This window comes from Tripterygium wilfordii, chromosome 17 (genome assembly GCF_013401445.1).
Source record: "Tripterygium wilfordii isolate XIE 37 chromosome 17, ASM1340144v1, whole genome shotgun sequence".
Classification (NCBI taxonomy): Eukaryota; Viridiplantae; Streptophyta; class Magnoliopsida; order Celastrales; family Celastraceae; genus Tripterygium; species Tripterygium wilfordii.
In genome coordinates this window covers 9,238,324-9,260,491 of record NC_052248.1, presented here as the reverse complement: position 1 = coordinate 9,260,491, position 22,168 = coordinate 9,238,324, and the positions used below count along the sequence as shown (strand labels likewise).

The following is a 22,168-nucleotide window of genomic DNA, read 5'->3' as shown; positions in this document are numbered from 1 at the left end:
TGCTTTAATTGTGGCAAAGCAGGACATGTTAAAAATGAATGTCCAAGGAGGAAAAGAGCACACTACATAGATAAGAAGAAAGAAGATAAGAAAGCACTTAAATCTACTTGGGATCCAGATTCTTCAGAGTCGGACCAATCTGATAATGAAGATATCAGGGCAAACTTTTGCCTAGTTGCTAAGGAAGAAGCTCATTCTTCTGCAGAGGTTAGTGAATCTGATTTGGACTCTGATTATGAAGATATTTCTATTGATGAATTATTTAAATCTTTCCAGGAAATGTGCAATCAAAATGAAAAACTTATCTTTGTAAACAAGAACTTGAAAAAGGAAAATACTAGCTTGAAAGATAAAGAGAAAGCATGTCTAGAAGAAATAAGTAAATTACAAAGCAAGCTTAACAACTTAAACATAGAACTAGAGGAGCTGAAAAATTTTAAGGACATTACTATGCCTGATAATTCAGATTTGCTAGAAGAACTTAGATGTCTAAAAGAAAAGAACAAATGCTTAGAAGAGTCTTTTAAAAAATTTTATGCTAGTTCAGACAAGCTTGATAACATCCTATCTATGCAAAAACCATATCTAGATAAAACAGGGATAGGATACAATCCTACTAAATTGAAGGAAACATTATTAGAAAGAAGCAAATTTGATTTTAATGCCTCTACCAGCTCAGTAATTAAAAATTCCAGATTCAGGTCAAGAACTACAAATAAAAAAATTGTCCAAATTTGGGTTCCTAAAGGAACATATGTTGTTGATACTAACCACCAAGGACCCCACAAAGTGTGGGTACCTAAATAAACACAAATTTTCTGCAGGTTTGTCTAAAATCAAGCCTTAAAGCTTGTGAATGGTTTCTGGACAGCGGGTGTTCTAGACATATGACTGGAAATCCAAAATTGTTTTCGTCCTTCACAAAGAAAGAAGATGGAGGATATGTAACTTTTGGAGACAATGCAAAGGGTAAGATCCTAGGTATAGGGTCTATAGGTAATCTCTCTTCTTTTTGCATTGAAAATGTGCTCTTGGTAGATGGTTTATCTTACAATCTATTAAGTATTAGTCAATTAACAGATAGAGATCTTAATGTGTGTTTTTCTAAGAAAAAATGTCTTATAACAAGTGCTGAAAATGTCACAGCTTTAACTGGTTTCAGAAAAGGTAACGTTTATAAAATTGACTTGGAAATGTTACATGCAAGTTCTGTAAAATGCTTAGTTGCCTCTGAATTAGTAATTGAAAATTGGCATAGAAGACTTGGACATATAGGTATGAGCACCTTAGCTAAATTGACTAAAAGAGGGCTAGTTAAAGGAGTTCCAAATCTGAATTTTGTCAATAATGGTGTCTGTGATACTTGCACAAGAGGCAAGCAAGTGAAAAGCTCTTTTAAACCTAAAGATGTAGTTTCTACTTCAAGGCCATTACAACTATTGCATTTGGACCTTTTTGGTCCTAGTAGAGTAAAAAGTCTTGGTGGAAAATCTTATGCTTTTGTTCTAGTTGATGACTATACAAGATTTACATGGGTTCTATTTTTAGCACATAAAAATGAGGCCTTAACTGAATTTTCAAAACTAGTAAAGAAATTGCAAAATGAAAAGAGTTGTTGCATATCTAGAATAAGAAGTGACCATGGAGGTGAGTTTGAGAACAATGAATTTGTAAAATATTGTGATGAACAAGGTATTTCACATAATTTTTCAGTTTCTAGAACACCACAGCAAAATGGTGTGGTGGAAAGGAAAAATAGAACTTTACAAGAAATTGGAAGAACTATGATGCTTGAAAACAATTCACCTAAGTATTTTTGGGCTGAAGCAATAAATACAGCTTGTTATGTCTCAAATAGGTTAACAATAAGACCTATTCTTAAGAAAACCCCTTATGAGTTGTGGAATGGAAGACCTCCTAGAGTTGATTATTTTAAAGTTTTTGGATGTAAATGTTTTATTCTAAATACCAAGGATAATCTAGACAAATTTGATTCCAAATCTGATTTAGGTATCTTTCTAGGCTACTCACTGGTTAGTAAAGCCTATAGGGTGTTTAATAAAAGAACTAAATGTGTTGAAGAAGCAATACATGTTAAATTTGATGAATTATCTACTCTAACACCTTCTTGTGAGAAAAATGTGGATATAGTAACAGAAATTGCAGAATTAACAAACAAGGAAAAAGCTGGTACAATTTCTCCAGAGAAGGAAGATGACTCTGAAGAGGAAGTTGACATTTTTGGAACAAAGAAACAAGAAGAGAAAAATGAGTATGAAACTCATGAAAGCACAACTTCAATACCAACCATAGTAGTGGATCCAAAGAAACCAAGGTACACAACATATCATTCACCAAAAGAAATAATTGGTGATGTACACGAAGGAATTCAGACCAGAAATTCCAGATTATCATCTCTTAATGTTTTCAATTTTGTTGCACTCATTTCTAAGATTGAACCTAGGAATATAAGTGAAGCTATAGATGACAATGATTGGGTTATTGCCATGCAGGAAGAATTAGATCAATTTCAAAAATGTAATGTATGGGAACTAGTTCCAAAACCAGCAAATAAATCAATCATAGGTACTAGATGGATTTATAGAAATAAAATGGATGAAAGTGGTGTAGTTACAAGGAATAAAGCCAGGTTAGTTGCACAAGGTTATAATCAACAAGAAGGCATTGATTTTGGTGAAACTTATGCACCCGTAGCTAGAATGGAAGCCATAAGACTATTAATTGCATTTGCATGTTACAAAGGAATAAAATTATTTCAAATGGATGTTAAAAGTGCTTTCTTGAATGGAAAAATTAATGAAGAAGTGTATGTTAAACAACCACCAGGGTTTGAAGACTTGAAACATCCAGATTATGTTTTCAAATTAAATAAAGCTCTTTATGGATTAAAACAAGCTCCTAGAGCCTGGTATGAGAAGCTGTCCAGCTTCTTAATTCAATGTGGTTTTAGCCGTGGGAAAATTGATAACACTTTGTTTATTAAGATTAAAGATCAAGATATACTACTAGTACAAATATATGTTGATGATGTGATTTTTGGAGCTACTAAAGAGTGTATGTGCAAGGAATTTGCTGCAAGAATGCAGGGGGAGTTTGAGATGAGCATGATGGGTGAACTTACCTATTTTCTTGGCTTACAAGTGAAACAAACGCCTAAGGGAACACACATCAATCAAACCAAATACATAAAGGATCTTCAGATCAAATTTGGAATGGACAAAGCTAAACCTTCTCCAACTCCTATGGCAACTACAACTAAACTTGACATAGACTCAGAAGGCAATGAGGTAAATTCAAAACTCTATAGATCCATGATTGGATCTTTGCTATATTTAACTGCCAGTAGACCAGATATCATGTTTAGTGTATGTTTGTGTGCTAGATTTCAATCAAATCCTAAGGAATCACATCTAAAAGCTGTCAAAAGAATTTTTAGATACTTAAATGGTACCCCTACTTTAGGACTATGGTATTCTAGAGAATCAAACTTTGATTTGTTTGGTTTCTCTGATGCTGATTATGCAGGCAGCATAATTGATAGGAAAAGTACCTCTGGCACATGTCAATTTCTAGGAAGAATGTTAGTTTCCTGGTATTCTAAAAAGCAATACAGTGTGGCTCTATCAACCACAGAGGCAGAATATGTAGCTTTAGCGGGCTGTTGTAGTCAACTATTATGGATAAGACAACAACTAAGTGATTTTGGACTCACATATTCAAAAATCCCAATTATGTGTGATAACACAAGTTCAATCAATCTATCAAACAACCCTGTGCATCATTCCAAAGCCAAACACATAGATGTTAGGCACCATTTTATCAGGGACCATGTCATAAAGGGTAATGTTAGCATAAAATACATTGACACTACTCACCAACTTGCTGACATTTTTACAAAGCCCTTGAATTCTGAGAGATTTAAATTCTTAAGACATGAACTAGGATTAACTCAAACATCTTAGTTTCTACCATGCATCATTTCAGGGGGAGCATTCAATATTATTCTTTTTGATTATTCCAAAAAGGGGGAGAAACATTGACAAACATCAAGACTTAAATCTGAATTAAGTCATACATATTTTGGCATCATCAAAAAGGGGGAGAATGTTATGATATGAGTTTTAATGATGAAGTGTGCATTCTATATGTTGATCAAAATATGTGTTCTATGTTTGCTATGCATTCTTAATTATATTCTGAACTTGTTTCTATCCTTTAATGCTTTAATTTGCAAGGCTAACAAAGATCAACACATGAAGCTTTTAATCAAGCTTACAAGTCACTAAGTTTCAGGTTCCAGATTTCACTATGAATTGTCTTGTTGTTTTGGCCTTTGCTACTCTTACACAAGTTAGCATATCACAAGTTGTCATCCTATAAAGTCAAAGCTTGCTGAAATTCAATGAATGAGTGCAGAAAAGAAAGATTAGCAACTGATTTGAAATGGCAGCTAGCAAAGCATGCTGAAAATTAAATTATGAAGACTTTCCTAGCACCTACAAACATCCCATGTTCAAGTTACTGCAAAAAGTTAAAGATGGCTGCAATTGTTGAAAAGAAAAGCAATGAAGTAGGTGAAAGAGATAAGAAGTCAAAGTTGGCTGTAAAAGAAGTTGGAATTATTGAAGAGATGAAGAAATAAATGGAGAAGACAAGAAGTGAAATATAGCTGCAAATGGGAGCTGAAATCTTTCAAGATCACAAAGCCTTAAAAGTCAAAAAGGTCTAGCTCCATGCAACGGTCATGTTTAGGAATTCTAGTGCATATAAATGCTTCTATATACTCCATAGAACCACACAGAACTTGATTCCAATTCTCTGAGAGTTTTACAAGCATTCAAGCCTTCATTCTTACTCAGAAAATACTCAAGCTTCATTGTACACTCCTTGATCATTATAGAGTCACTTTGTACACACAATTAAGAGTCTAAGTGCTGGTGGTTAGCTTACAAAATCACAAGAAAGTGAGGCTGGCACTTGGTAAGCCAAAACAGCCATTGTAAAGTGAAGTTGGCACTTTAAACAACAGCTGGTGTAAAGAGAGAGGCTTGGCTCTTCAACAAGCAAATCATAGTGGATTCAAACTCTCAAGGAGGAGCCTTGAGGAGTGGATGTAGGACTATACGTAGCCGAACCACTATAAATCTGTTTGCACTCTCTTACCCTACTCTTTACTTGTTTATTTGTGTGTGTGCTTGTTGTATTTAATTCTAGTACTTGATTCCTACTTGAACTAACCTAGACCTCAAGCTTATATTCACTAATATCAAGTTTCTATAAGATTTAAAGTAATCTGAAATCAGTAAGTTTAAACTCAAATTTGACATATTTTTAAGGGTAAAACAATTCACCCCCCCTCTTGTGTTACCTAGATTCTTTCAAGTTCAACATCCAAAGTATGCCTTTTGTTACTCAGAATTGTAAGAGCAGTCGATTCCTCAAAAGGATCTGAATATCCTTTTTCCCTTTTTCCAAAAACCGCTTGTTGGAGAATTTTATCTTGGGGTACTTTCACAATTGAGGGGAACAACTTGTTAGTGGATAAAGGAAATGACTCAATGGCGGGAGTATGCTTACCTCTCTCGTATGGCATGACTCTAGGTCGATTCATAGACTCAACCTCAGTTGGATGTCCTTCTTTCTCCACAATGTAATCTTTAATAGTGAGCACTTTCTCCATTGATTTCTCACCTTGTGCTGCCTTGGGCTTGAAGGTCACTGTCTCCTCATTATTAGTCATTGTCAGGGTGCCTTCATACACATCAATTGTCATCCTTGCAGTCTTCATGAATGGTCGCCCCAAAATCAGCGGAAACTCTTCTCCATGACCTTGACAATCTCGCATATCAAGCACTAGAAAGTCAGCTGGAAAAATCAGTCCATGTACCTCAACGGAAACGTCTTCTAGTACTCCTTTAGGATATCGAATAGATCGATCAGCCAATTGTATGCCCACAGAGGTCTTTTTGAGCGCTCCTACATTCAAAGACTCGAAGACAGAGAGAGACATTAGATTAACTGATGCACCCAAATCCAATAAAGCATGTTCAAAATTTTGATTGGCTATGCAACAAGGTATAGTGAAACTCCCTGGATCCTTAAGCTTTGGCAGCAACTTCTTTTGTGATATGACACTACACTCTTCAGTCAGTTGAACCACCTTATTCTCATCTACTTTCTTCCTTTCTTGCACAACAAAAGGTTCCACGTTCATCTTTGGGGTTGTCTTTTGCAATGATACTTCTTCTTTATTTCTCCTACGACGCCGTGGAAACGGGATTGGAGGAACATAAGGTCTCACAGGTGGAGCAGGTTTATCGGGGTCAAGCAACCCATACATGATTGCACGACGTGACTGTTGAAACGGCTGCTCTTGTTCTTGAGCTTTCTGCTCTTCCAACTTTGTAGCAACTTGGCTTTGTTGCTCATCACAAAGTGTGATAGCCATGGCATGCTCCCTATTGTTCGGATTTATCTCAGTTTGGCTTGGAAACTTTCCAGCCTCCCTTTGACTCAATGCTTCAGCGATTTGACCCACTTGTGCCTCCAATTTCTGATGGTTAATTGTCAACTGCCGCACCATGTCCTCCAATGTGGTGGTAGGTGGATTGGCTTGGTTTTGGGTATTCTTCCAAGAAAAGTTTGGATGTGCCCGAAAACCTGGATTATAGGAGTTAGAGTAGGGATCAAACCGTGGATTCCGATTATAGGAGTTCATCATATTTGCTTGCTCTTGCACAAACTCTGGGAAATCCACTCCTTGAGTCGTATGCCCATTCATTGCTAGAAGCATGTCCAACTTGGTAGAGATGGCATCAACCTGCGATTTTGGTGCAAAAGAATCAAAATTGGAAATTTCATACACACCTGCTCGCTTACCTCTTACTTCCGAATGTTGTGTCTCAATAGCAAGTCTCTCAAATAAAGTTTGACATTCGGTTGGAGTCATATTCCTAATCGATCCCCCTGCATAATTATTAACTGCAGCTTTGCTAGAAACTGTCAGTGCCTTGTAGAAAATACGCATCAACACTAGTAAAGGCAAAGCATGATGGGGACACTGAGTTAACAGGTTATTAAACCTCTCCCACGCCTCAGAAAATGACTCATCAAGTTGTTGTTCAAATTGCATGATCTTATCCCTAAGAGCATCAGTTTTCTGAGTTGAGAAAATTTTTTCTAAAAATTTATTTTGTACCTCAGTCCATGTTGCCAGTGAACCCGACCTCAAACCATTAAGCCATGTTCTTGCTTTGTCCTTCATAGTGTAAGGGAAGATCTTCAACCTCAAGTGCTCCTCAGTAACTCCTGTAGACAAAGACATACTAGAAACCATATTAAAAATTTCACGAATGTGACTAAGTGGATCCTCCGAACTTAGACCATGAAAAGAAGGCATCATGTTAAAGTGTATAGTCTTAAGCTCGTAGTTCCTAGCTGCCGTCGGAAGTACGATGCAAGATGGAGATTCTGGAATGGTGGGGATGTCAAGATCACCCATCGTTTCGGCTTGCACAACCACCGCCATTACTTACAACCTGAAAAATAAAAAAATTTAAAAAGAAAGCTAAGTACACAATTAAACTAAACTAATCCCCGGCAACGGCGCCAAAAACTTGATGTAATAATTCTCGCAAGTGCACAAGAGTCTACGAATAGTACAATGTATGCAAGTACGAGGTCGATCCCACGGAGACTAGTTAATCTAATTAATATACCTAACTTGATGAATGATTAAGATTTGGGGAAAAAGGGAGAATGATTGATGTAAATAAAATATAATAAAAACAAAGAAATAAAATTCAGATTTTGTATCCAATAAGAGAAAAACACTAGGGCAATGATTTCACCTAGTAATCGTATCACAAGCATTCAATTAACAAACACACAATTATGGTTCCGATTCAAGGGTTGATTCTTTCTTAAATATGTTGGTTCGTTCGTTCGCGGTGCCAACAAATATTATTAACAATGGATTAATCCTGTTCGGTTCGCAGTTTTTAACCCAAGGCTAACAACTCATTACGATCTAAAGAACTATAACAACCAATCAATCCCTTAAACCTTGTTCATGGCAGTCGACAATTGATTTCCTTAATTTCAGTTCCACTAAGACACGTGAATTCGGTTCGTTCCTTAGTCCTAGCTAGATGAATCTAATTGAGCATTCAATTGGTGGCCAATCAATCAAACAAACAATAGATTATAAGCATAGAAATTAAAGACAAGAATCATGAACCAAAATTATGCATTCAATTAATTGAAGTACTTGCAATAATCATACTAGGCTACATCAAGCCCTAGCAAAGAGGTTTAGCTACTCATGTTATAAGAACACAAGGAAACTAAATATGAGAACGTCATGAATCAAGAACAAGAACAAAGAGAAAACTAGAGACAAGAACAAGAACAAGAACAAAAGCTAGAGAATGTGGCTCTCCAATTCGTGTCTTCTATTATGCTAGAGGACTCCCTTTTATAGTGACAAAAGCTTCCTTCAATCAATGCCAATTCCAAATCATTCTCTGATTTCCTTCTCTCAATCTGATTCGCTTTTCCTTGTTTCCTTATTTCTTGCCAAAGTATTTCCTTCAACTTCACACCAAAGCTTTCTTTTATTTATTTCCTTCCTTCTCTCTTTCTTGATCTGCAAGTATTCTTCATTCCTTATTTGTATTGGATTCATCTCAAAGCAAGCATTGAACATGGGTATATATGATGGGCTTAAAGAAGCCTTTTTTACTTTTGTACAAATTAATCTGCAATCCAAAATTAAGAGTATTTATGTAATATCCATGTCCATTCAAATAAATAGAGACAAAAATAAATGTAAAAGTGAGGTATAAAAATATATAAAATATATTACGATCATTATGCGTGTCTCGAGCTTAGCAAGTGATGACATTTTGATTTTGTTAGTACAATGGCACGTTTATATGTTGAAATTACTGAAACTAATAATGGAATATATCAATATTCTAAATCTCAACCAACGTGTTGGTTTACATATTGATTTGTATTAACATTTTTTTTAAATATTATTATACTAATAGAAATTCCAGTTTAGATCCATCTGTAAATCCACTTTAGCAACTACCAAACATCATTATATAACGTAACATGGACGTGTGAAAGTTCAAAACTTAAAATGCAAACATTCATGGCATGCCACCATCAAGTCATCAAACCCAATCCACGAGCCATGGCAATATGGCATGCCAGAATATAAAAAACAAAAGCATCCCCATCCCAAAATTCCACCAACCATGGGAACAACTATCGAACACTTACTCAGACTTGAGTTCTCCACTAAAGACATAGCTTTTGGTAACCTTCGACTAGACTCAATTTTGTTCCCATTGCTAGTTGGGAGTAGGCTATACAACAAAGATGCTCGTACATGGGTATGGCGCGTGCATACCCTTAATATTATTGCCAGAATACAATGAATATTATAATTCTTTACCCGTTCTTTCTAGTCAGACGATTTTCGGTTTATCTCGTCTGATCCTTGAGTATCATCTCTAGTATAGGACACGCCCATATTAAGTGCCAAGTGTTGTCAAGGTTCAACACTAAATCAAATATACTCATAAAAACATATGCTTCATCATCACTAAGGTGGATGTGCTATACCTTGGTCGCTAACCTTTTCGGCGCAATAGACTTCCGATGAAGATCTCTTTTTGGAGGCCGATACGAGTGAGCTATAAACGTGCTCTCCTAAATCAGACAGTTGTTCTTCTGATTGATCGTCAAAGTCTTAAGAAGAGCCAGAGTTAGAGCAGGAGTCAAAGCTTTGTTCGGCTATTTTTTCCTCGATAGAATCCATTTTCCTTTTGCCTCTGCAATCTCTGTTTTGACAATATCAACTTCTTCTTGGAGCTTTTCCTTGAAGGATTTATTGTCCATATTCTTATTCCAATGACTGTGTATGTTCACCGATGCAAAAATTAAATGCACTCATAGTATGGTGTCAATCAATTGATATCTCAAATCAGTCTAAAGTAGAGACAAAAAAGAAGCAAACGCAGTTCTCCAGAATTTGTAAAGACTGCTAAACCCTAAAATTATAATCATTACATTTGTTTCAAAGAAGAAGTCTTCCCCCCTTCCAGTGACCCTTGCAGTATTAAGTGCATGTCACTCACCAATGTAGCTGTTAGTCAATCAGAAGCAAACTCACCAGTTTTATTGAGAGAATGATAAGTCGACAGAATAGGGTGCGCGGCGCTGCAATCCCCATTACAGCCAATGGAAAATCTCAGCCATCCATGTGAAGCTTGTTCTTCGAAATAGACGGCTATGCATGACATCATTTATTACACGTACTGATCCAGAGGGACGTGGGAGAGTTTTCACCATGTTTGATACTCAGAAGATGGACTAAGTGTGCCAAAGAGATGACACCAGATAGGAAGAATAATTCCATTCTACCTGAACCTGTCGCGAGGGTGAGGTATGGGGTGTTAACTTTGTTTGGGAACATGGCATTTCGTGTTGCTAGTTAGATAGTGGAAAGTTTCAATGAGGCAAAAACAACAATGTTAAACATGGCCGACAAGTAAGGAACTTGGGTAGTCGGGTTAGGCAATATGTAATCACTGTTTAATTTATTACTCTTTTGTAGGAAGATAATTTAATTGAATTTAAGTTGATCGATGTATATGACAGGTATTGTGAGCAAACCAGCATAATCGATTGGACAAATGTGGATGGAACAGGGGTTCCTATTGTCAGGGACCCATCAATAACAGTGCGTCCACAGCAATCTTCCACTACTCGGGCCACTTAAAGTGCATTGCACAAATGCTCTATTTGCAAGGCGATGGGTCATGATAGAAGGCATTGTCCATCGACAGCAGTAGGAAATGTTAAAGAAGATAGTGCAGCACGGGGGATACAGTGCAACCCTCCACCTCACGTGATCCAAACTCGAGCTTGGTGAATTATGTAAATGAATGTCAATATTACTTGGTTATAATAGAACACGTTATAATAGTTTAATTTGTCACTTTTAGATGAGCTTATTTTGTAGGGATTGCATAATTGGCTAGCTACCTCTTATGATTCAGTCAAGCTCTAGAATCCGGTTGGGTATTCTTGTGTGTGAGTTTAGGGGGTAGGAGGGCAATGCCTCTTAATGATCCACAGAGCTATCTTCTTGAGGGTTATCTTTCCTTGATTAGGAATCACATGGGCTATGTTGATTATTGTTTGTTGTGTGAATAATTGAATATTGCTATATTTGGAATGTGGCCTATTTTTTTTATTCTGTTGTCCTACTCAAATATTCCATTAATAGCAATAATATGAAACGGGTAACCAATCATAAGATAAATGAAAGAGGGACACCACTAAATCATTCAAAATCCAACAGAAAAGGAACATATATATTCACAAATGTCCATAAGTTGTGCTCTCTTCCTCTCCTCCAAGCACTGCTATGGAAACCCAAAAAAAAGTACAACTCATTCTCCTTACTAGGATTGTCATCTAGCATATTCATGGGTTGATTGTAACACACGTGATGAGACCTTATTCCCATAATGCATAACCAGTGATGTTGCTAACTCCACATGTGCATCGACATCGGGGACCTAAATATAGTACATGGAAATAATTTTATTGGTCAGTAACAAATATGCACTTAAATATGGATTACATATAAAGAGGATTACTCACAATCCCACTCCAGTCATAGACGTTAAAGATTGTAAGACGTACTAGCTTGGATAGACACTCTAAACACTTAATTTTTTTGTATGTTGTACGCAGTGAATCCACCAGATACGTAGTCTTTGATGGAAGATGAAATAGCCAAAACATCAAGGTTCTTCTAGCAAGAAGGGAACATATATCTGAAAACAAAATCAAAGTCAGAGATTTAATATATGTATGAACAATGTAACAGTTGGCTCAAATGGATGGTTAATATATCCTTCCTCTTAGGTTTTCAATTCTTGATGGTCTCGATGTAATTGAACAATTGGGTGGGAGAACATTGCAACTGTACACACTTACACTTTTGAATCTTTTGATTGAGCTATAATATTGTCAATCGAAAATGACTGAATGAAAATTCGTTATACAAGTGCTTGTAATATAGAGAAGACTATAATACTATGTGCAAAAAGACAAAGCCTTGCTTTGACAGTTACAATTTACCATTACCATTACCTTTCCTTTCAACTTGTTCGGATGCTCTGGAGACTCTTCAGGATTAATAGCAATTGAGGATTTCATCCTGTGAATTATTGACAAGACCCATCGTTTCGAATAGTTGGGTTGCTCTAGATCAGTCTCGTTTTTAGATTTTCCACTGCAAGTCTTTGTCGTTGATGGGTTAGTACCGATTCGAGTTACGAAATTGGAGTATCAGTGACCAAGAAATAATCAAAATACCCTCCATTTCTCCTTTGTCGGGTTTATAATCTCAATAAATCGTACAAAGTACTCTTTACATTAATGGGTTAGTACATGTTCAATAAGCAATTTATTTTCTTCAGGTTGATGATACTTCAAATTTCACCAGACCACTCCAATGCGACTAAAGCACAGGGCAGCGGTCGAAGCTAACAACGAACACGAACCGAAACCAAGACACGAGAGACAAATAAGAAAATAGAACATGAATTGAGGTCAAACTCTCAGTGTAGAAGAAGATGGGAGAATCGACTGCTCGAAAAGAAATTTTACTAATATTACGAAGTGATGCGGGTAGGTGGAGTCAAACTCTTCGTGTAGGAGAAGAACTCCGTCCAATGTCCTTTGTCTATGGGTAAGGGTTTATGTGTCTTTTCATTTTATTTTTTGGTTTATTTGATTTAATAAAATGGGGTTATTTTTGTTAGGCAGATCTAACAACCAAGGCTTATTTTTTAAATCTGACGATGTTTAACATGGGTGGCCTGAGGGTGGACCTACGACGATCCTAATAATAATGCACACTTTTTAACATTGCTCTTTTATATTATTAGAATCTTTGAATTCCTTTACTATTTTTTTTAAAGGGTATCAATACCCTAAAACCTTCATTAAAAAGGAATCAAAACATTTTACACACAGGACTAGCATTCACAGTAGAAAATGCCTCCTGGTTAGCATTGCATCAGAGAAGATAAACAAACTAATAAAACAAATGTTACAGGATCTTCATATGCATATGCATCAATCGTAATGAATGGTAATGTATCCTTGTAATGGATATTCACATCATCATTCCCATTCCCATTATCATTATCATTACCATTCCCTACGACAACCAAATGTAATAAAATAATAAACTTATGAGATTTGTGCACATGTATTTTATCCAAAAAATGACTGAGCCCAAGTATATAAAACTTGGTTTTTGAGTTTTAAGAACATTCTAGACACACATACAAGTTTTCATAAAAAAAATTGAGGTTAAACAAAGTTGAAATGAAGTAAATAGCCTCTAGCCACTCAAGGAGGTAAAACTGCATTGGAATGACTTGTTCGTCAATCTAACCCGCTCAAAAGTTTCCTATTATGATATTATATGATCCACAACGTATATATAATCATTTGTGTCGAGTTTTAAATTATTGAAGTTTATTTTATGGCAATAAGATGAACGTAAAGCCTTAAACTCTAATAATGCAATTGAATCAACTAGTGACACTATTTGGGAAACAAATCATACACTATTTCAGAAATAGTCAAGGAATATACCAAATATCAAAGCACACTCAAATAGCATATGGAATCATCAAAATCAAGAGGAGGATCAAATGTCCAAGCATAATTTGATATAAATCTTTATTACTGCTAATCACAAAGATTTAGTACTAGAAATTCATTTTAAGAATTTTCATCATCAAAAAATAATTATTTTAAAAAAAATTAAATTTGATGATGTTAAAAATTGTCTTCGTTCTTGATGACGTATTAGGCGATAGGACTTAAGTCAGGTATTGTCCTTGATTTAAATGAGGATGGTTAGCATAGGAGAACACATAAGCTATAGGGAGCCCCGAGTATGTGCTTGGGGGATCTCTCGGATGCTCAAGTCAGTAAGCTAACAATTGGGAGTATTCGGTGCTTGGAGTACTCTCTCAAGTAACAAGTAAAGTGCAGGAATGTACTTCACGATTGTTTACCTATAACAAGAGTCCTCTTTTACATGAGTTAGATAAGTTTTAATTTTGGTAGGAAGAAATATCCTATCTCTGATTGTTCTGCGAATATGGCACCCTCTCCCAATCTATTCTCCGATCAATCCAACATGTGAGTCGGTTCTGGTTCATATTTTTGCAACACGAAAATGTGAAACACTTCATGCACTATTGCTATCCACAATTGTAAGGCCAACATGTATGCTACCGGTTGTCGCAACCGAAATCGCGACGCGGATAGACTCTCTAAAAAACAATGAAGTCGGTACCAATTGTTTTGGAGATGCAATTGGTCACCATTTAAAATATCAATTTGCCATTTTGAAAATTGGGTTCAGAGGTTAATTAAGCGTAGGGAAGGTGTTAGCATCTTACGACACTCACTTACACGGTTACCAATACTTAAACAAAGGGTTAATGAAAATGTTTTTGAGAATTTCAGAAAAAGAGACTTTTGAAAGAGCTCCGTCTACACGAGAACATATCCCTTGAAGAAGGAGTACGCAAGCTTGCGAAAAGATTTTTTTGATTTTTGAAAATAAAAGATTTTTTTAGAAACAACTCCTTCTATAAGGGGACATAATCTCTCGAAAAAGGAGTACGCGTACTTGCGTAATTTTATTGAAAAAGAATCTCTCTCTTTTTTTTTAGAGGAGAGTCTAAAATAATATTTACAAATGACTAAATTGAATTTTAATAAATAAATCAGATGTTCACTTTTGATTCTAACGATAATCATTTTAGGGTCAAAGTCATTTTTCGCAAGTGGGAAGTAAATACCGTTTTTGTCTCGGGGCAACAGCTATCCTGATTTTGAGAAATTAAAAAAATAAATAGTAAATCAAATCAAGTGTTAGCCCAAAATGAAATCAAAGCCAAATGTAGGCCCAAAAATAATAAACTTAAATCTCAACAAAAAGTGGCCTAAAAAAGAAATTAAATCAAGAAAAGTGAAGGATGATCAGAAAAAACATAGTACTCGTGAGCACAAATACCCCCAAAAAATAGTTTAAGCCTCAAACATCAAAATGGCCTTAAAGAAAATTAAATGCGTTAAAGAAAATTAAGTTTTAAGAAAATTTAAAGAAAACCAATGACCAAACCAAAAACTAGTTGTGCCCAAGGCCAAAAATAGATTAAGCCTAAAAAGCAAAAAAATGAATTCAGGACAAGAACAAGATAAAATCAACCCAAAAAGAGATCAAAATCCAGCCAAAAAACATAACAACATCAAGCCCAAAATGAAATGAAAAGCCAGCCCAAAAAAAAAACATAACAAAACCAACCCAACATGAAATCAAAGCCCAACCCAAGAATCCCCTCTTCTTCTTCACCTTTTTCTCTCCCGTAGCACAAACACAAAGCATCAAACTTCCTCATCTATTTTGCTTTATCACAAATCAGCTTGAAGACATAGCAAAATGATAGTTTAAACAAGACCCCGAAACACAATAGGACAAATAAAGTGAAAGAAAGGAAGCCAAAGAAAGACTAGTTAACATCAAGGGGAGATTTAATCAAACATGAAGGAGGAATAATAGAAAAATCCAGCAAGAGAGAAGGAAAAAAAACAGAAACTGAGAAAATGGTAACAACAAGAAACAAGGCAGTGAGCTTCAAGTCTAGTAGAACCACTATATTTGGGAAGTGGATTTACTCCTACATGGGAACAGGATCTCTCCCCCTTTCTCCTCTTTTTTCTTAGCCGCTCCCACCTCTCCTCTCTTATCTATTTCTTCTCACGGGTCCCCCTTCCCCCTTTTATTTCATTTGGTCAAGACAATTTTTTAAGGTTTTAGGTAGGCTTAGGGTTTATGGGCTTGAATTTTTGGGCTTATGGATTGGGACAAAATTTAAGGTTATGTTTGGTATCATTTTCAAAAATTTTGAAAACAAAAATAAAAAATAAAAACATAAAACATAAAACATAAAACATAAAATGAAAACATAAAATTGAAACTTGTTTAATTGAACACTTAAAACTGAAAACAAAAATTGAAAACAAAAACTGAAAGCATAAAACTGAAAAAAAAAAAGTGTTTATTCTTTTATTTTCATAATAATGGAATATATCCACACCACTATATTTTTTATAACTACAGCCTTTGTCGTGTTTCATTATTGAAAACATCAGCAGAGAGAAAAAAAGATAAGAAATAAAACAATAACCTAAAGTATATTTGATCATTGTCTTCATATCTCTACGCAATTTACATTCTGAAATCTTAAAAAAAGTGTAATCTATAATAAGTGTAGCTAGTTCTGTTTCTAAAACTTTTAAAAACTTTTTTTTCTTGTTTTCAAAAATTTTGAAAACCTGTTTTTGGTTTTCATAAAAACCAAAATAGAAAATACAAACAAACAATATTTTCTGTTTTTATTTTCTATTTTTTGAAAACTAAAACAAAAAACAAAAGTGATACCAAACACACCCTCAGTTTTCGGCTTTGTTTTAGAACTAACTTGTTAGTTTTGAGTTGGGCTTGTGTGAAATATTGAGAATTCGGCTTGAGACCCTTTTTTATTTGAAAAATAATATATTAATACCACTTTTAAAATTGTTGGACATCTAAGTCCACTCTAAAAATTTTTATCCCTCATAAGTCCATTTTTATTTTTATAATATTTAAATCATTTAAATTTGATATTTCATTTTTTGCCCTTTTTTCAAAGAGAGTTAGATCTAATATGGTTTCTCTCTTGTTACTTTCTTTATAGGATAATGCTTGAAACCCCCAAAAAGTGACCCCCAAAAGACCCCCATTTAATGTGAAGTGTTGGATGTGAAGTGGGCCCTACATGTGTGTTTTTAATCAATGACTATTTTAATACCACATAGATTTGGGGGACTTTTGGGGATCAAATTTTGGGGGTCTCTAGCATTGTCCTTCTTTATATGCTACTACATCTCTCTCTTATCTCACTACATCTTCTCTCCCTACTACATCTCTCTCTCATCTCAGCAACTTTCTCTCTCCTACTGCATCTTTCTCTTATCACAACAGCTTTCTTTCTCCTACTGCGTTTCTCTCTTTACTACATATCTCTCTCTCTCATATCTTTTTATGGCTGTCATTTTGGTCCAAATATGACTGGGCATTATGTGTCTCTATGAGGGGAGTCCAATGGTGATGGTGGTGTTGCGAATTGTCGTCAAAATCGACCGGATATGAAGTTTTTTCTAAATAGTAATACTGGTCGACCAATGTTACTATTTTGAAATAGTAACACTGGTCGACCAATGTTACTGTTTTAAAACGGCCATATCCGGTGGCCGTTTTGGGCCGTACTTGGCTGGGCATTGTATGCTTCAATGAGGGGAGTCCAACTATGATGGTGGTATGGAGAACCGCCGCCAAAATTGATCAGATCTGAAGTGTTTTTCAAATAGTAACACTGGCCGACCAATGTTACTGTTTTGAAATAGTAACATTGATAGACCAATGTTACTATTTTAAAACGACCATATCCGGTGGTCGTTTTGGGCCGTACATGGCTGGGCATTGTGCGTCTCAGTGAGGGGAGTCCAACGGTAGTCTTGGTGTAGCTAATCGTCACCAAAATCTACCAGATCTAGGGCTTTTGTCTTATGGTGTCTCAACTTTCCGATAATTTTTCAGGCCAAATGGACGCCCGTTGGTGGTGGTGGTGGAAGGTCGATCAAATGCTCTTTTCAAGCTTTGGTTCACATAGTATCTGAGTATTTAAAAAAATGAGAGATATGAATATCGAAGCATATAGAACAACAAAACACATATCAGACATTCTAGATTTCGTGCTTCTCATGGAGGTGTATCCTGAAAGATGAAAAAAAAACCTACGACAACATTCTCTTATCATCTGTGGCGATGTGTATGGAGAATAAACTGAATTGTGAAATATTTACAAAACTCAAGGTTGTTGACAGATTTGCAAAGAAATTGCACAAAATCGAAGACCAAGTTAACATACGTGTATCATGTCCTGTAAGTGGACTGCAACTCGTCATCGGAAGATGAGAAGAAAGTCGAGAAAAACCAAGAAAGGATGTAGATTGGGGCTACATTTCCTGACCATGAGCAGAAGGAATGTGTTGAGAACACAACTTGCATGGTTGCTGCTAAGTAACAGCTACAAGAAAAGAAAACAATGAGAAAATTTCAACAGGCAATAGTAAAGAGAGAGAAGAAGAATAAAAGTGTAGTTGTTGTGGGAGGAAGAAGATAAAGGTAAGAAAATAATTAACATACTAGTGGTACCCTAGAGGGATAAAGTTTTTTTATACTGGACTTAAGTGTCCAAAAGTTTCACAAGTGGTACCGGCCTGGAATTTTTCCTTTTTTATTTTTCAATTTGATTGAAACAATAAGAATCACATAACATATATAAGAAAAGAATATTTATTAAAAAATTGACCTAGATAAATTTCGGGTATTATATCTGTCTAACTATCTTCAGAATCTCAAACGATCCAATAAATCCCGGGGCCAATTTGTCCTGCTTACTGAATCACTGTATCACTCTCTTAGGAGAGATCTTCAAGAATACCTTGTCCTCTACTGCAAACTACAAAGGCATATACCTCTTGTCAACATAACTCTTCTGTTTATCCCGTGCAGTTCTAAACCTTTGTCTAATAAGTCTAACCTTCTTCGTGGTTTGGCTGACCAGGTTCGGATTGAGTAATGTATCATCACCAACCTCTAGCAAACACAACGGAGGTGAATAAGGGCGTCCATACAATTTTTCATACGAAACCATTCCGATACTACTCTGGTATCTATTATTATACGTGAACTCTATGAGTGATAAATGCACTGCCCAACTACCTCCATAATGCATCACGTAAGCCCGTACCATATCCTCTAAGATTTGTATTGCATGCTCACTCTACTATTCGATCTGGGGGGAATGTCGTGGTAAAACACAACTGATGCCCATGACCCTCTGTAAACTACTCCAGAACTTAGGTGTAAATCGTGGGTCTCTATCTGATACTATCGAAAATGGTAAACCGTGTAATCTCACTATCTCTCACAAGTACAATTGAGTGCACTCACTTTCCTAATTGGAAGGAAATGGGCTATTTTAGTTAGCCTATCCACTATTATCCAAACACAATCAAGCCGACCAAGCGACCTAGGTAATCCCATCACAAAATCCATGGTGACATGTTCCTACTTTCACTAAGCTATTGAAAAGGGCTGCAATAATTTCCCTGGTCTCTAATGCTGAACCTTAACTTGTAGAAAAGTAAGACATCCCACTACGAAAGATGATATGTCAACCTTATCCCATTCCACAAATACTGCCTCCTCATATTTTTATGCATTTTTTTACCTCCTGGATGAACCACAAGCTGAGAATAACATGCCTCTTTCATGATGTCACCCCTTGGAGTTTCATCAACTAGTACTACCAGTCTACCAACCACTTTAACACCACTATCATCCCCTCGGGTCCAACCATCCCAAAAGGTACTACACTTTATAACAACGAAGGTCAGGTAACCAGACTGCTCAGAAATACTTTGTTACCCTGCTCATGTAACTATAACTAATACCAATCCAATATATCCATAAATCTCTACTCTCTAACTACCAACCACGCCACGTGGACCTTTCAACTCAGTGCAGCTACAACTATATTTGCCTTATTCAGATGACACTATAAAATGAAATCGAAGTCCTCCAAGTACTCCATCCAACATCGCTATCTCTATTACATTTCCTTATGGGTGAAAAGATATTTGAGGCTCATGTGATAAGAGAGAACCTCAAATCTCTCCCCATAAAAATAGTACCTCCGTTGCTTTAGTGCATACACCACTGCTGCCAACTCTAAGCTATAAAACAGATATTTTTTGATGTTGTCAAAGCAAGCGAGAAGCACACTCCACCACTCGATTCTACATCAACATGCAGCCCAATCCACTACCTGAAGCATCACATAAATATAGTACCCAACGTCCATCTCGGGTATCACTAATACTGGAGCCGAAGTAAGCCTTTTCTTCAATTCTTAAAATGCCGCCTCATATTTATTTGGCCACACAAAAGTAAGTCCTTTCTGAGTCAGATGAGTCATTGGGGCTGCAATTCTAGAAAACCTCATTATAAATCTCCGGTAGTAACCCGCTAAACCTAGAAAGCTTCAAATATTTACTACACTTTTAGGCCTCTACCAGCTGGACATTGACTCCACCTCTGAAGGATCCACTATGTTACCTTCTTGTGAAATCACATGGCAAAAGAATTTCAATTCCTGAGTCCAAAACTCCCACTTTCTCAGCTTGGAATAGAACTGACGCTTCCTTAGAGTCTATAACACCAATCACAAAAACTTCTCGAGCTTCTCATCGGTCGAGACACTGTCTAAAGACTATACATCATGTCCACGAAAGTTGTAGTTGTATTAGTCAAACCGAACGCATAATCAGAAACTCATAGTGTTCATACTGAGTCTTGAAAGTAGTCTTGTGCACATTACTCTCATGTATTCTCAATTGGTGATATCCTAACCTCAAGTCAATATTGGAGAAAAACTATGCTCCTCTCAATTGATAAAAGAAATCATTTATCTGAGGCAACAAATATTTATTCTACACCTTCAACCTGTTCAATTTTCAGTAGTTGATACATATCCGTAATGAATCATCCTTCTTTTCACAAATAAACACAGGAGCCGCTAAGGCAAAGTACTCGACTTGATGAATCACACATCTTATAATTCCTGTAACTGAGTATTTATCTCTCTCAACTCAGCAGGCGTCATCTTATGCTATGGCATAGAAATTGAGTTAGTACCCAGACGCAACTCTATCTCAAACTCGATCTCCATCGATAGTGGCAAGACCATAAGTTTGTCTGAAAATACGTCTATGAACTCATCGATCAATAGCTACCTAACTCGTCCCCTATTTTAGCGTGGAGAGGGTTAAGTTTGCCACTATAAAAATCTCGTAAAAGGGGGTTATCTAGAAAATGTGGACATGGAACACCTCTCGATCCTCTAACTCGAACAACCAATCCCTGAGGTGTGCTCAAATTGATCCTCCGCTCGTAGCACATCGATACTGCTCAATTTACTAACAATAAGTTCATACCAATGATGATGTCAAAATTACTAAAGTCCATCACAAAAAGATCAGCTCAGAACCAATGGTCTCTAAATCGAACTACACAACCACGACAAATATCACTAACGCAAAGGTTTTGTCCCAATCGGAACTCAAAAATCAAAGATTTCCCAAAATGCGGTAGTATCCAAATCCAATGCGAACATAAAAGGGGAAGCAACAAAGGAATGCGCGGCCCCTAAATCAAACAATACTCGAGACCAAGAGTTGAAAATTAATATGTACCTCTAATGTAGTGTTGATCAGTTGGAACTACCTCGTGCCCCAAAGTGAATACTCTGTTTGGTGTACGTTATTGCTGTTAAGCTGGTGGGGAAGGGTAATGCTAGTGGACCTGTACAATTCGTCTATAGCTAAATAGTACATTCGTGGAGATACTAGTGGTTAGTGTGCGATGTGATTCATCTTTTCTTGTTAGCCCAACTTTAGATGTAAATTCTAATTCTCCATAAATTATTGTTTGTCATATCCATATCCAGATGCAAAAGTGATTGCGTTATTACCAAAAATTTGATGATGGCACATAAGAGTCGATTCGTATGTGAGATTTGCATAAAGGGATTTCAATGTGAATGAACTTGTAGTTTCACAACAACCCGACGATGGCACTCGGCGACTTGATTGGCATCAAGAAGCACTTATATAGAAAGAACAGTGAGAAGAAATTGTGTGAGTTCTGCGGGAAGCAATTTATGAGAAGAATTGGGGGAAGACGAAAGAGACAGATGAAAATGTGAACTGTTGGTTTTGCTTTTTAAAATCCAATGACCCACAATCGGTATAGAACAATAGTCATGTACTTTGAGTATCGGACGTCCCTCGATCCCAGTTGGTAGGGTACCCCACCTAGGATTATGGTTGTAAGGTCAAACTTCATGGGAATTGGGGT

The 22,168-nt window shown here is 36.3% G+C and overlaps 1 protein-coding gene, 1 long non-coding RNA gene and 1 other non-coding gene across 3 annotated transcripts; 1 reads left to right on the top strand and 2 right to left on the bottom strand.

The window, feature by feature from the left end:
- Window positions 1-5,389: 5,389 nt before the first annotated feature.
- Window positions 5,390-7,549, bottom strand: LOC119981882. The gene is made up of 5 exons (XM_038825023.1): window positions 7,405-7,549; window positions 7,220-7,329; window positions 6,160-7,081; window positions 5,713-6,039; window positions 5,390-5,655 (listed from the first exon to the last, which is right to left on the bottom strand). Exons 1-5 carry the CDS (start codon window positions 7,547-7,549, stop codon window positions 5,390-5,392), a joined length of 1,770 nt encoding a protein of 589 aa, XP_038680951.1.
- Window positions 7,066-7,173, top strand: LOC119983213. The gene has a single exon (XR_005464568.1). It is a non-coding gene; the product is annotated as a small nucleolar RNA R71 (small nucleolar RNA).
- A 3,899-nt stretch (window positions 7,550-11,448) lies between the features above and the next one.
- LOC119982068 lies at window positions 11,449-12,351 on the bottom strand. Its single transcript, XR_005464267.1, has 3 exons — window positions 12,202-12,351; window positions 11,749-11,882; window positions 11,449-11,621 (listed from the first exon to the last, which is right to left on the bottom strand). It is a non-coding gene; the product is annotated as an uncharacterized LOC119982068 (long non-coding RNA).
- Window positions 12,352-22,168: the final 9,817 nt, after the last annotated feature.

Bases quoted from the DNA above. Each gene is read 5' to 3' on its own strand.
- LOC119981882 (XM_038825023.1), bottom strand. From the start codon at position 7,549: ATGGCGGTGGTTGTGCAAGCCGAAACGATGGGTGATCTTGACATCCCC. The intron at 7,330-7,404 runs GTCTAAGTTCGG...CTTTGTCTACAG, and splicing joins CATGATGCCTTCTTTTCATG to GAGTTACTGAGGAGCACTTG. The intron at 5,656-5,712 runs GTGAGAAATCAA...TGGAGAAAGAAG, and splicing joins CAAGCCCAAGGCAGCACAAG to GACATCCAACTGAGGTTGAG.